Source organism: Capricornis sumatraensis, chromosome 1 (genome assembly GCF_032405125.1).
Source record: "Capricornis sumatraensis isolate serow.1 chromosome 1, serow.2, whole genome shotgun sequence".
NCBI lineage: Eukaryota > Metazoa > Chordata > Mammalia > Artiodactyla > Bovidae > Capricornis > Capricornis sumatraensis.
The window spans coordinates 85,899,253-85,914,211 of NC_091069.1; the positions used below are offsets into that span (position 1 = coordinate 85,899,253).

General features: G+C 40.6%; 1 protein-coding gene across 1 annotated transcript in view; it reads right to left on the bottom strand.

Annotated features, from left to right (window-relative positions):
- The window catches only part of RMDN2 (regulator of microtubule dynamics 2), a 64,533-nt gene that overhangs the window by 12,854 nt on the left and 36,720 nt on the right, over positions 1–14,959 (bottom strand). The window contains exons 8-9 of the mRNA XM_068975529.1: positions 6,973–7,071; positions 49–102 (exon numbers count right to left, since the gene is read on the bottom strand). Coding sequence (XP_068831630.1) covers positions 49–102; positions 6,973–7,071 — 153 coding nt within the window. The remainder of the gene's footprint in view (positions 1–48; positions 103–6,972; positions 7,072–14,959) is intronic.

The following is a 14,959-nucleotide window of genomic DNA, read 5'->3' on the forward strand; positions in this document are numbered from 1 at the left end:
TTTTGTGCAATGGACTCAAAGTGATCTTAGAAAAGTGGTCTTCATTACCTTGGCCATGAACATGTAATTGGACTTAGAAAACCCAGGCTGTAGTTCTTCAACCTGATTTTAAGAGAAAACAGAAAAGAGACTATCAGGGAAATATGAGAACACCAAGTAAAGGAGGTATATTTCAATAAATCAGACATGAACCAAGTTACCCTAAGAATTTAGGTTGGTTGTGTCACATTGGAATCATTTTATCAGCTCAAGTATCTTTTGGGTGGAAATACAGCTTTTGAGCTTACCCATTAAAATGGGATTGTTACTGTGGTCATAAAGCTTACAGAGCAATGAGATACTTTTAAGATTTGGGGATCACCTTGTATAACCATCTTCCTCACTTCCCCTTCTCTATCCTTTCTTTTTTTTCTTCCAGGGACAAAACAACTGGTGGTACAGGCCCCTCAGGACAAGTCCCTACAATCTCCTTAGGAAGCAGGAGTGGAGTGTGACTTGCATTCCACGGCAAGCATCTTCCACTGCATTAATATTTGATTTCTGATGATTTCAACACATTCTGTACGAGCTGAATAATAACTGAGGCCCATGATGTCAAGTTCTTTTAAATAAAAGGCAGATGCTTAAAATAACTAGTCAAAGTGGCAAACTACCTTGCAGATTTTAGTTAGTGGGTATGATAAAGTTCTTTACGCCTCATCTGCTAGTGTCTCATGTACCGGTTCCTTTTCTTTACCTCTGGTAAATAGGAATTTCGCCAGATATGTGGTGTTGCTACTAGAGAACTCTTCTTAGAACCTAAGTCTGTCTTTGCATTGGAGCCAGATTTTGAAGCTCCCAGGTTGGGACCCCGATCCCCAACACAGAAGGAGGCAGAAGCCAAAAGGAGGATGCTTTAAAAAAATTTACAAATATATGCTTGTTTTACAACTTATCAGACATATTCAAAATTAAAAAGTGAAAGCTTCTCTGTCTCAATTTTATTCTCAATTATGATCTATTTCCCCAGGGGCAACCACTCTTAACAGTTTGACAAATGCATCCTATAGACCTTTAAGCAGAGGAACTCCCTGCCTCCCACTTCCTACCTCCCCACTACTCAAGATGACTCATTTCTGAAAAAAAATTTAAATTGGAGCATTTCCTACTTATTGGTCCCACACTCTTTTTTCCCCTCAACGTATCACAGACACGAACACAAATCTACCTCATTGTTTCTAGGAGCTGTATTTCATACTACATATACACTATGATTAAATTAAGCATTGCCGTTAGACATTTAGACTTATTTTTCACTATTACTAACAATGATCAATGTACACCCTTGCTCCTACATGCCCGTGTGATGTGTGCAGGAGAGATTCCCAGAATTTGGATTTCGGTGTCAAAAGATACCTACATTTTAAGGATGAACAGAGGGGAAAGCAAGAGCTAGGGTTCTGAGGAATGTTCCAACGCCTTATGAGAGCACATCCCTTGTAAAGGCCACTTATTCTCTGCAGAATCCAAGAGAAGGGTCCTGGGAGGAGGAGGAGGAGGAGGACAAAGTCTCTTGGGCTAGGAAGCCAGACTAGGTGTAACTCTTTAAGACTGAGTGAATGCACAGCGTGTGGATCTGGCCTAGAACCTGTTAGCGAAACACCGGAGCTGCCGACAGACTGAAGGAAGTTGCTGTTCAGTCCTGGCCAAAGCCTTGAAAGTCCAACAGAGCCATCCATGGTGCCAGTGGGTTCTGGTTCTCCCGCTTCTTCTCTCTTGTCCAATTATTTCCATTTTAACTCTTTGAGTTAAAAAATTTTAAATTTCTTTAATGTTGTTCCCCCATGGAGATGATGAATGCTCACTAAACATTGTGATAATCATTTCGTGATGCATATAAGTCAAATCGTTATTCTGTACACTTTAAACTTATACAGTGCTACATGTCCATTATACTTCAATAAAAGCAGAAGAAAAAAAAAGGACCTGGATTAAACTTTATTTGATTGATGTCCAGTAGTTGCCCTCATTCTGTCCAAATCCTATCTAGATAACTTGTCCCAACAGAGGCACATCAGCAGCTTAATTCTTTAATGTTGGCATTTTAATTTCACATATATACTTTAATACTTACATCTAATTAACCAGAAAGATCATAAGTCAGAGCACCTCTTTTTGTGCTTATGGTTAAAAAAAAAGAAATCCAAAGGAACAAAATCACTGAGGACAGTGCAGCCGTGAAATTAAAAGATGCTTACTACTCAGAAGGAAAACCCTGACAAACCTAGACAGTGTATTAAAAAGCAGAGACATCACTGCTGACAAAGGTCCGTAGAGTCAAAGTTTTTTGGTTTTGCCATCTGAGCCACCCTATGGCTGATTCATGTCGATGTTTAGCAGAAAACAACAAAATTATGTAAAGCATTTATCCTTCAGTTAATAAATAAATAAATAAATATCTTTAAAAGCTATGGTTTTTCCAGTAGTCATGCATGGATGTGAGAGGTGGACCACAGGGAAGGCTGAGCGTTAAAGAATTGATGTTTTTGAATTGTAGTATTGGAGAAGACTCTTGAGAGTCTCTTGGGCAGTAAGGAGATCAAACCAGTCAATCCCAAAGGAAATCAAGCCTGAATATTCATTGGAAGGACTGATGCTGAAGCTGAAGCTCCAATACTCCGGCCATCTGAAGGGAAGAGCCGACTCATTGAAAAGACCCTGATGCTGGGAAAGATCGAAAGCAGGATGAGAGGGTGCAGGAGAGGGAAGCCTGGTCTGCTGCAGCCATGGGGTGCCAAAGAAGAGCTGGACATGACTTAGTGACTGAACAACAACAAAGGAACAGAGGCAGGCTGCTAACAACACTTACATAGTAAAATGGAGCAGATTCTGACCTTTGCCAAAGGCATTAGCTGCATAACAAGGAAGGTTGGGCTATTCAATAGAATGTTTTAATTAACAGGCAGTTTCTATGATGTTCTTCAAACTATACCATAACATCTGGTAGAATATACTGTACTTGCTTACTTCATCTTGGTCATCCAAGTTCCCCAAAGGCAGGAGCTATTACGGTCATTTCTGTGTTCCCTTCATTTGGTATTAGGTGTATGCTTAAAAAACACTACTGAATAAATTAGCTTGGTTTTAAAACATCTCATGAACTCATCTCTGTCATATCAAGTCACAGAAGACAGCTTAGCAGCTGGTGAAACCACTAAGGAAGATTCGGGGATCTTGTGACTGCTAACAGTGAGTGACATCAGGATGGCCAAAATTGCCACACCTGTCTTCTACTACACACACCCATCCAGGAGTGCTCCAACATGTCACGGGCTGCACATGAAGGACCTCGAGATCTATAAAAACAGGTCAAGCTTTAAAACCGCGTTGTACCACAATTCCAATCATAGGTATTTACCTAAGAAAATTTAAAACATGTCTACATGAAAGCTTGCCTATGAATGATCATAAACACTTTATTCATAACAGCTCCAAGCTGGGAACAACTCAAATGTCCATCAATTGGTAAATGCATAAGTAAATTGTTGTAAATCCATGTGATGGAATATTATGAGGCAATCACAAATACATTCAATAAATTGACTGCCTCTCAAAACATGCAGAGCAAAGGAAGCCAGATATACAAAGTATCAAAGCTATGATTCCATTTATACAAAACTTTAAAATAGGCCAAGTGGTGGTAGTTACATAAGTATACCAACTTGTCAAATTGCACAGAACTGTACACATAAAATGGGTGTATATAACTGTACATAAACTATATCTTAATATATTCAGATATTCTGAAGTAATTAGTCTGGGTTGTAGCCTGGGTTAGCATTTTTTAAAGCTCTCCAGACAATTCAAATGTATCAGTTCTGTTCAGTTCGCATAGACAAGGTTAAAAACCACTGACTGAGGGAATCAGGCCATAATTTTGGATGAAGTGGGAAGCATGCTATATCTTAAAAGAATCCCATTTGCAGATGTCTTGGTCTCAAACCACCTCCCTAGATGTTTTGAGGCTGTGGAGAACTAGATTTCACTGGTTATATAAAAAAAATAACAGCAATATCAGCAATGTTTCTTTTAGTTAGAGCCCTTAGTGTGTGAGACCATGGGCCAAGAAAACTACATGAATTATTTCATGTAATTTTCACAAAAACAAAATTAGGTATTATTATGCCTACCTTACTGATAAAGAATTTAAGGTTAGGAGAAATAAACAAACAGGTCCATGTCATATTAACAGTAAAAGTCTCAGCTCTTAAACTGTCTGATTCTAAAACTAGAGCTCTCTCTCTACAGGAGAGAACGGCATGGCTCTGGAGCTGTATTCCTGTGAACCTCTTTGGAGACAATGGAGTGGGGCAGGACTTCCACAGTCTGGGTTCTGACAACATGATTTCCTGTTGGGACCAGCGGGGGTGCAGAAACATGGAGTGTGGGAGCCACGGTATGTGCTGTTTCTTTTTCCTTGCTTGTCCCCCCAGGCTTCTCAGTTCCTCCACAGCCCTCAGCCCTCAGCACTCTAGGCTGCTCGGTACCCTCGTGTGCTGCAGTAAATATGGGGTGAAGCACTCCTGATGCCTTCTCACCCTCTTGACAAACACTGTGGAACGCATTTCAGACAATATCTAAGTCATAACGGAACGGTGAGGTCCTCAAGATGGTTCGACGAGGTGTTTACAATGAGGGTTTCCCTGCTGGCTCAGACAGTGAAGAATCTGCCTGCAATGCAGGAGACTCAGGTTCAATCCCTGGCTGGGGAAGATCCCCTGGAGAAGGGAATGGCTACCCACCCCAGTATTCCTTCCTGGAGAATTCCATGGTCAGAGGAGCCTGGTGGGCTAGAGTCCATGGGCTCTCAGACAGACAGACACAGCTGAGTGACTAACTTTCTTTCTTTTCTTTTACATTTTAATGAAGTTAAAATTCTTTGAGCCTTTATTGAACACTTATGAGGTCCTGGGCACTCTCTAAGCAATTTGCTTGGATTAACTTATTTAACCTTCACAACAATACTATCACCTCCATGTTATTGATTAAACTGAGACAGAAAGATATTAAGCAACTCGCCCACTGTCAGTCAGCCAGTAAAAAGCAGAACTGAGATTTAACCAGGTGGTCTGGTTTCAGAGTTTGTACCTCTATATCACTGTGCTTCTTACTTACTTTTGATTTTATCTGTGTAATATTTCAGGTGCAGAAGCACCTTAAGAACTTTTGTTCCATGTCCTGAAAACCTGACCCTCTAATTATAACTCTGATACCATCAAAAATGGGTTTAAATCTCAAATGAGATTTTTGCTAATGAACATGTGATTAGTCACTTAGTTGTGTCCGAGTCTTTGTGACCCCATGGAGTGTAGCCCGCCAGGCTCCTCAGTCTATGGGGATTCTCCAGGCAAGAATACTGGAGTGGGTAGCTGTTACCTTCTCCAGGGAATCTTCCCAACCCAGGGATTGTACCCAGGTCTCCCACACTGCAGGCAGATTCTTTACCAGCTGGGCCACCAGGGAAGCCCAAGAACACTGGAGTGGGTAGCCTATCCCTTCTCCAGGGAAACTTCCCAACCCAGCAATTGAACCAAGGTCACCTGCATTGCAGGCTGATTCTTTACCAGCTGGGCTACCAGGGAAGCCCCATGAACACAGCAACTTTTATAAATCATTTTAAATGCACAATGATCTATATCCTTATAAAATTTAACAAGGGAAAACTAATTCTTGATGTTAGAAAGAAGCTGAAGGGATAATACAGTATCAGACTTCACTCATGTCTTTGACCTGCTATTGTGTGACACTGGAAAAAGTTACATTCCTGATGTCTTGATTCCCTTTCTTACAAAACAAAAAACATCACACTAAATAAAAAAGAAGAAACATACAGCCCTTGTACTTATATATCCATACTTTATCCCACTGGGTACAGGCTTGATTTCAGAATACTTATTTCTTCAAAAAGCTACTAGCCATTGTTCAGAGAAGTGAAGTATATTTGCTATCTTAGAATATGATTTTTAAACTCCCTCTAGGTTCTACAAAATCGAGCCCTAAAATATACCAAAAAATACTAGCCTTTAAAATATATTTGACAATACTGTTCAGAGCCTGATTTTCTCTATATTGTTACAAATCTGAAGTAGGCAGGAGGGAAAAGAAAAATCAGTATCTGTAAGATTCCATAATTGGTTCCAGAGAAAAATGAAGAGATTAGCCCAACAGCAAGTTGGTTAAATGTGTGGATGTATTACACATTCTCATGTGTGCACACACACATATTACTATTTAGAGTTTATCAGCAGAGCAATTGTACATTTTAGGATGGAAATGAAAATCCTGGTTTGGTCTGATGCCCCAGGAATCCATAGAACTGTCTGCAATTCAAAGAGTAACTTTTAAAATAACTCATCTTCTTGGCAACTTTTATATTTAAGATCAAACTGGTTCTATGTTAGGATAATCAGGAGTATTTTGGACCAAGTCTAATAATCAGGAGGGTTTCCCAGGTGGGCCCAGTGGTAAAGAATCCATCTGCCAATGCAGGAGAAGCAGGAGACACGGGTTCGATCCCGCGGACGGGAAGATCCCCTGGAGGAGGAAATGGAAACCTATGCCAGCATTCTTGATGGGAAAATCCCATGGACAGAGGAGCCTGGCAGGCTACAGACCATGGGGTGCCAAAGAGTTGGACATGACTGAGCAACTGAGCATGCACGCTTTCTAAAAATTAGGACGTGAATGCTTTTGTACATAAACAGTCTGGAGAGCTATACTGGATTTGGCAGTAAGGGCTGCCACACCTAGGACTTAGCACAGAACTATCCTCTAAGAAGTAGTTTGAACATGCCAAAATGAGGACACAATCTGGGGCTTCAGTTAGAGGCCTACACATGGACAAGAGAAAGATTTCCTTGACAGCAATGGTAGGTGGGCCTGATGAAGACAGGAGCCAGACTGACATTGAAATAATGGATAGGCAAAACATACCTTAAGGAAATTTTGCAAAGCTTCTTGTACAGTTGAGGACGGTATATTTCCAAACAGAGTAGCAGCCATTTTTCTCTCAATCCAGCTCAGTTTTGAGACCTGCAAATATACAGCAACATCACTCAGACAGCTGACCACCTTTTGAATGAACAATCTCTCCTCAGATGCACGCATGTATGCACATATGTAGGGGATGCACACAATATCAGGCTGTCTGTTTCAGCTTAGTCATTCAGTCGTGTCTGACCCTTTGTGACCCCATGGACTGCAGCATGCCAGGCTTCCCTGTCCTTCACCACCTCCTGGTGCTTGCTCAAACTCATGTCCATAGAGTTGGTGATGCCATCCAAACATCTTATCCTTTGTTGTCCCCTTCTCCTGCCTTCAATCTTGCCCAGCATCAGAGTCTTTTCAGATGAGTCCGTTTTTCGCATCAGGTAGCCAAAGTATTGGAGTTTCAGCTTCAGCATCAGTCCTTCCAATGAATATTCAGGACTGATTTCCTTTAGGATGGATTGGTTGGATCTCCTTGCTGTCCAAGGGACTCTCAAGAGACTTCTCCAACACCACAGTTCAAAAGCATCAATTCTTTGGCTCCCAGCTTTCTTTATAGTCCAGTTCTCAAATCCATGTACGACTACTGGAAAAACCATCGCTTTGACTAGACAAACCCTTGTTGGCAAAGTACTGTCTCTGCTTTTTAATATGCTGTCTAGGTTGGCCAATAGCCTTTCTTCCAAGGAGCAAGCATCTTTTAATTTCATGGCTGAAGTCACCATCTGCAGTGATTTTGGAGATCCCCCCAAAATAAAGTCTCTTACTGTTTGCATTGTTTCCCCATCTATTTGCCAAGAAGTGATGGGACCAGATGCCATGATCTTAGATTTTTGAATGCTGAGTTTTAAATCAACTTCTTCACTCTCCTTTTTGACTTTCATCAAGAGGCTCTTTAGTTCTTCTTCACTTTCTGCAATAAGGGTGGTGTCATCTGCATATCTGAGATATTGATATTTCTCCCAGCAATCTTGATTCCAGCTTGTGCTTCATTCAGTCTGGCATTTCACATGATATATTCTGCATGTAAGTTAAATGAGCAGGGTGACAATATACAGCCTTGACAGACTCCTTTCCCGATTTGGAACCAGTCTGTTGCTCCATGTCCAGTTCTAACTGTTGCTTACTAACCTGCATACAGATTTCTCAGGAGGCAGGTCAGGTGGTCTGGTATTCTCATCTCTCTCAGAATTTTCCACAGTTGGTTGTGATCCACACAGTCAAAGGCTTTGGCATAGTCAATAAAGCAGAAATAGATGCTTTTCTGGAACTCTCTTTCTTTTTCAGTGATCCAGCAGATGTTAGCAATTTGATCTCTGGTTCCTCTGCCTTCTTTAAATCCAGCTTGAACATCTGGAAGTTCACAGTTCACGTACTGTTGAAGCCTGGCTTGGAGAATTTTGAGCATTACTTTACTAGTGTGTGAGATGAGTGCAATTGTGCAGTAATTTGAGCATTCCTTGGCATTGCCTTTCTTTGGGATTGGAATGAAAATTGACCTTTTCCAGTCCTGTGGCCACTGCTGAGTTTTCCAAATGTGCTGGCATACTGAGTGCAGCCCTTTCACAGCATCATCTTTTAGGATTTGAAATAGCTCAACTGGAATTCCATCACCTCCACTAGCTTTGTTCGTAGTGATGCTTCCTAAGGCCCACTTGACTTCACATTCCAGGATGTCTGGCTCTAGGTGAGTGATCACACCATCGTGATTATCTGGGTCGTGAAGATGTTTTTTGTACAGTTCTTCTGTGTATTCTTGCCACCTCTTCTTAATATCTTCTGCTTCTGTTAGGTCCATACCATTTCTTTCCTTTCCTTTTTTTTTTTTTTTTACTTTATGTTACTTTACAATACTGTATTGGTTTTGCCATACGTCAACGTGAATCTGCCACGGGTGTACAGGAGTTCCCAATCCTGAATCCTCCTCCCACCTCCCTCCCCATACCATCCCTCTGGGTCATCCCAGTGCACCAGCCCAAAGCATCCTGTATCCTGCATTGAACCTAGACTGGCAATTTGTTTCTTACATGATATTATAAATGTTTCCATGCCATTCTCCCAAATCATCCCACCTTCTCCCTCTCCCAGAGAGTCCAAACGTCTGTTCTATACATCTGTGTCTCTTTTGCTGTCTCGTATACAGGGTTATTGTTACCATCTTTCTAAACTCCTTATATATGTGTTAGTATACTGTATTGGTGTTTTTATTTCTGGCTTACTTCACTCTGTAAAATCGGCTCCAGTTTCATCCACCTCATTAGAACTGATTCAGATGTATTCTTTTTAATGGCTGAGTAATACTCCATTTTGTATATGTACCACAGCTTTCTTATCCATTCATCTGCTGAGGTCTATACCATTTCTGTCCTTTATTGAGCCCATCTTTGCATGAAATGTTCCCTTAGTATCTCTAATTTTCTTTAAGAGATCTCTAGTCTTTCCCCTTCTAGTGTTTTCCTCTATTTCTTTGCACTGGTCACTGGAGAAGGCTTTTTTTAATCTCTTCTTGCTATTCTTTGGAACTTTGCATTCAAAGGGGTATATCTTTCCTTTTCTCCTTTTCCTTTCACTTCCCTTTTCTCAGCTATTTGTAAGGCCTCCTCAGACAATCATTTTGCCTTTTTGCATTTCTTCTTCTTGGGGATGGTCTTGATCACTGCCTCCTGTACAATGTCATGAACACCTGTCCATAGTTCTTCAGGCACTCTGTCTATCAGATCTAATCTCTTGAATCTATTTGTCACTTCCATTGTATAATCATAAGGGATTTGATTCCGATTATGCCTGAATGGTCTGGTGGTTTTCCCTACTTTCTTCAATTTAAGTCTGATTTTGGCAAGAAGGAGTTCATGATCTGAGCCACAATCAGCTCCCAGTATTGTTTTTGCTGACTGTATGGAGCTTCTCCATCTTTGGCTGCAAAGAATATAATCAATCTGATTTCGGTATTGACTATCTGGTGATGTCCATGTGTAGAGTCTTCTCTTGTGTTGTTGGAAGGTGTTTGCTATGACCAGTTTGATCTATTGGCAAAACTCTGTTGGCCTTTGCCCTTCTTCATTTTGTACTCCAAGGCCAAATTTGCCTATTACTCCAGGTATCTCTTGACTTCCTACTTTTGCATTCCTGTCCCCTATAGTGAAAGGACATCTCTTTTGGGTGTTCTAGAAGGTCTTATAGGTCTTCATAGAACCATTCAACTTCAGCTTCTTCAGCATTACTAGTTAGGGCATAGACTTGGATTACTGTGATATTGAATGGTTTGCCTTGGAAATGAATAGAGATCATTCTGTTCTATTCTCATCATGAATCAAGGTAAATTGGAAGTGGTCAAGCAGCAGATGGCAAGAGTGAACATCAACATTTTAGGAATCAGTGAACTAAAATGGACTGGAATGGCGAATTTAATTCAGATGACCATTATATCTACTACTGTGGGCAAGAATCCCTTAGAAGAAATGGAGTAGCCCTCATAGTCAACGAAAGAGTCCGAAATGCATACAATACAATATATATAAATATATATCCATGTTATATACACTAGAAATATAACCTTTATGGTATTATTTCTTGCCTTCCTTTTTCATAATTCTAACAAACCATGAGCTCTAAAAGCACTGGTTACCAAACCAATCTAAAATACTCTTGAGCAGGCTTGTGTCCAAAGAAAGGGGTTGGGGGTGGGGAATGATGCTGATTCTGTTTGTTCACGTGATTCTTGACTGTGAGATGGTGAATAGTATTTCCTTGTACAGAATACAGTAGCTACAGGACTCTGCCTTTGCCATGTTCCCAACCTGACCAGAATGCAGCAGCTCAGAAACATAAACAGGCCAAGGTTCCTCAATCCAGAAGGAGTGTGCCATGAGGGCCCGGTGTATGTATTTATAATTCAGGGGAAATTTTTAAAAAGCAACAACCACCAAAATTAAATCTCATATTGTCATTTGTTTTTTGCCTTCTTTTTAAATTTTTTCACTTTTAACAAATATGAATAGTAAATATATAATATAAAAGATTAAAGGGATTCAGAAATGAGTACTTAAAAGGGGAACTATGCTCTCCACAACCCCATCAAATGTCTCCCTTCTCAATGCCATTTTCAAGGGTTCTAGGTAGCCATTCTTTTGTTGTTCAGTTGCCCAATTGTGTCCAGCTCTTTGCGACCCTATAGAATGCAGCATGCTAGCCCTCTGAGGTAGCCATTCAATTCAGTTCAGTTCAGTCACTCAGTTGTGTCTGACTCTTTGCAACCCCACAGTCTGCAGCACACCAGGCCTCCCTGTCCATCACCAACTCCCGGAGTTTACTCAAACTCATGTCCATTGAGTCAGTAATGCCATCCAGCCATCTCATCCCCTGTCAGCCCCTTCTCCTCCTGCCTCCAATCTTCCCAGCATCAGGGTCTTTTCAAAGAGTCAGTTCTTTGCATCAGGTGGCCAAAGTATTGGAGTTTCAGCTTCAGCATCAGTCCTTCCAAAGAATATTCAGGACTGACTTCCTTTAAGAAGGTAGCCATTAACCCCTATTTTTAAAAAATTATTCTATAAATATTTTATAATAACTTCAAATGGACTGCAACCTTTAAGAAGTGTGAATTACTATGGTGTACACCTGAAACTTACATAATATTGTACGTCAACTATAGCTCAGTTAAAAAAAAGAGGTACTAACTATTGATATTATGTAACTATTAACATCGGAGAAGGCAATGGCACCCCACTCCAATACTCTTGCCTGGAAAATCCCATGGATGGAGGAGCCTGGTAGGCTGCAGTCTATGGGGTCGCTAAGGGTCAGGCATGACTGAGTGAATTCACTTTCACTTTTCACGTTCATGCATTGGAGAAGGAAATGGCAACCCACTCCAGTGTTCTTGCCTATAGAATCCCAGGGACGGGGGAGCCTGGTGGGCTGCCGTCTATGAGGTCACACAGAGTTGGACACGATTGAAGCGACTTAGCAGCAGCAGCAGCAGCAACTACTAACATATGTAAGCTATAAGGATACACCGTATAGCACAGGGAATATAACCAACATTTTATGATAACTTTAAATGTAGTATAATCTATACAAGCGGCTTCCCAGGTGGCCCTAATGGTAAAGAACTTGTCTACCAATGCAGGAGACGTAAGAGACTCTGGTTAAATTCCTGGGTCAGGAAGATCCCCTGGAGGAGGGCATGACAACCCACTCCAGTATTCTTGCCTGGGAAATCCTATGGACAGAAGATCCTGGTGGGCCAAAGTCCCTGGCATCACAAGGAGTCTGACATGAACCAACTGAACACACACGCACAATCTGTAAAAACTACATTCACCACGTTCTACACCTGAAACTAAGATGATAACCGTAAGTCAACCATACTTCAAAAAGAATACTGCTGCTGCTACGTCGCTTCAGTTGTGTCTGACTCTGCGTGACCCCAGAGACGGCAGCCCACCAGGCTCCCCTGTCCCTGGGATTCTCCAGAGTCGGTATCCCCCCAAAATTATCCTCTGGCTTTTCTACATAATGTTACTTTATTGCTATGCTTATTTTTTCTTTTTTGAACTAGAAAAAGAAGATATCTTGTTCATCTCCTTCTTTGACTTGTTTTCTCTTAACATTATAGGTTTTAAGAGTTCATCTAGAGTAACTGAAGTTCAGTCATTTAAACAGCTCTGAGACATCCATCATTTAAACATATAGCAGTGATTTTTCATCCACTCTTTTTTTCAGTGGACATTTGGGTCTTTTTCCATTTTTTTGCTCTTAGAAACAAGGCTGCTACAGCCATTCTTATATATCCTTCTAACGCACATTTGCAAGAGTTTCTATAGGGTAGGTACCAGTGTCATACAGTAAACAAACAATCAAATTCAAGAGATAATACCCAATTGTTTCTAAGATGGTTACATCAATCTGTACTCCCACAACAATGTAAGAATTTCTGTTATTCCATATTTTTGAAACATCTCATATTAATAATTTAAACTTTTATCAAATGGGAATAAAATGGCATCTCCTTATTTAATTATCATTTCCTATTATTTCTAATTCAAGATTTATGGTTTTTAAGCTGTTTTGTTTCTGAATTTCTAATACTGATATAATTGCTTTATGATCAGAAAACCCGTATGATATCAATTCTGACTTGCTTCACGATCTCATGTATGGTCAATTTTGTAAACATTCTGCACATGCTTGAAAAATGTATGTCCTCTTTGGCTAGCTACATGTTTTCAACTATGTTTATTAGATCAAAATTATTAAATGTGAGGCTCCAATCAGTGTTTTAGATACTAGCACTTTTTTGTCTCTTGTTCTTATTAATTATCAAAGGAGGGGGTGAAAATCCACCACTATGTAGTATCCTTACTTCCTTTCTGTGTCTTTTGATCTTCCCTTCATATTTTGTCTGTTCCTCTGTGCTGGTTCCTGGCAACGCTTTCAGATTTATCCTGCTGCTGCTGCTGCTAAGTCGCTTCAGTCGTGTCCAACTCTGTGCGACCCCATAGACGGCAGCCCACCAGGCTCCCCCGTCCCTGGGATCCTCCAGGCAAGAACACTGGAGTGGGTTGCCATTTCCTTCTCTAATGCATGAAAGTGAAAAAGTGAAAGTGAAGTCGCTCAGTCATGTCTGACTCTTCGCGATCCCATGGACTGCAGCCCACCAGGCTCCTCCGTCCATGGGATTTTCCAGTCAAGAGTACTGGACTGGGGTGCCATTGCCTTCTCCATCAGATTTATCCTAAAGGTCGTTAATTCGCTCGTTAGCAGTGCCTATCTACTACTAAATCCTTCCACTGAATTTTCTTTTAATCACAAATAATCTACTTCTTTTTAAAATCTATTTTTAATTGGAGGATAATTGCTTTACAATGTTGTATTGGCTATTGCTGTACAATAGTGTGGATCAGCCATATGTACACATGTATCCACTCCCTCTTGAACCTCCCTCCCACCCCTCTGGCTGTCACAGAGCACTGGGTTGAGCTGCCTGTGTTATACAGCAATTTCCCACTAGCTATCTATTTTACATATGGCAATGTATATTAAAAACTGTATATACAATTGTATATAAAAATGTTATATGCAAAAATATACATTAAAATTGTTTATTTTTTTTCATATCTACCTGATCATTTTTGTAGTCTCATGTTCTTTATCCATTTTCCCCTGATTCATTTTATTTTTAGGAACACATTATACGGGGCTTCCCTGGTAGCTCAGCTGGTAAAGAATCCGCCTGCAATGCAGGAGACCCCGGTTTGACTCCTGGGTTGGGAAGATCCTCTGGAGAAAGGGTAGGCTACCCACTCCAGTATTCTTGGGCTTCCCTGGTGGCTCAGATGGTAAGGAATCCACCTGCAATGTGAGAGACCTGGGTCCGATCCCTGGGTTGGGAAGATCCCCTGGAGAAGGGAATAGCTACTCACTCTAGTATTTTTGATATACATAGATCTATCAGAAATTGTTCTATCTTTTTCATATTGATCTGATCATTTTTGTAGTCTCATGCTCCTTATCCATTTTCCCCTAATTCATTTTATTTTTAGGAACACAATACATAGATAGCTGTTTAAAACTCTGTTTAATACTCTGTATTCCCTGTTTGCAAAATCTGAAGTCCTTTCAGATGTACTTCTATTCTTTCTGTTTGTTTGTTCTACTGACTGCCATTTATGATGTTTCCTTGTATGTATTCTGTTATTTTTGACTATGATATGAGCTCAACTCTGTAAGAATGTTCTAAGGCTTGTGTGTGAAGGTACAGTCCTCCAGGGAGGATCAGCATCAGCTTCTGCCATTTGCCTATGGCATGAAGATCAGGTTCCATTTGGAATTAAATTTTCCTTCTTGGGTTTTCGTTTTCTTTTTTAAGCCTAATCCAATAGTGTACATTCTAGGTCCAGGCTCCTATGAGTCTGGGTCAACAATTTTTAAATCA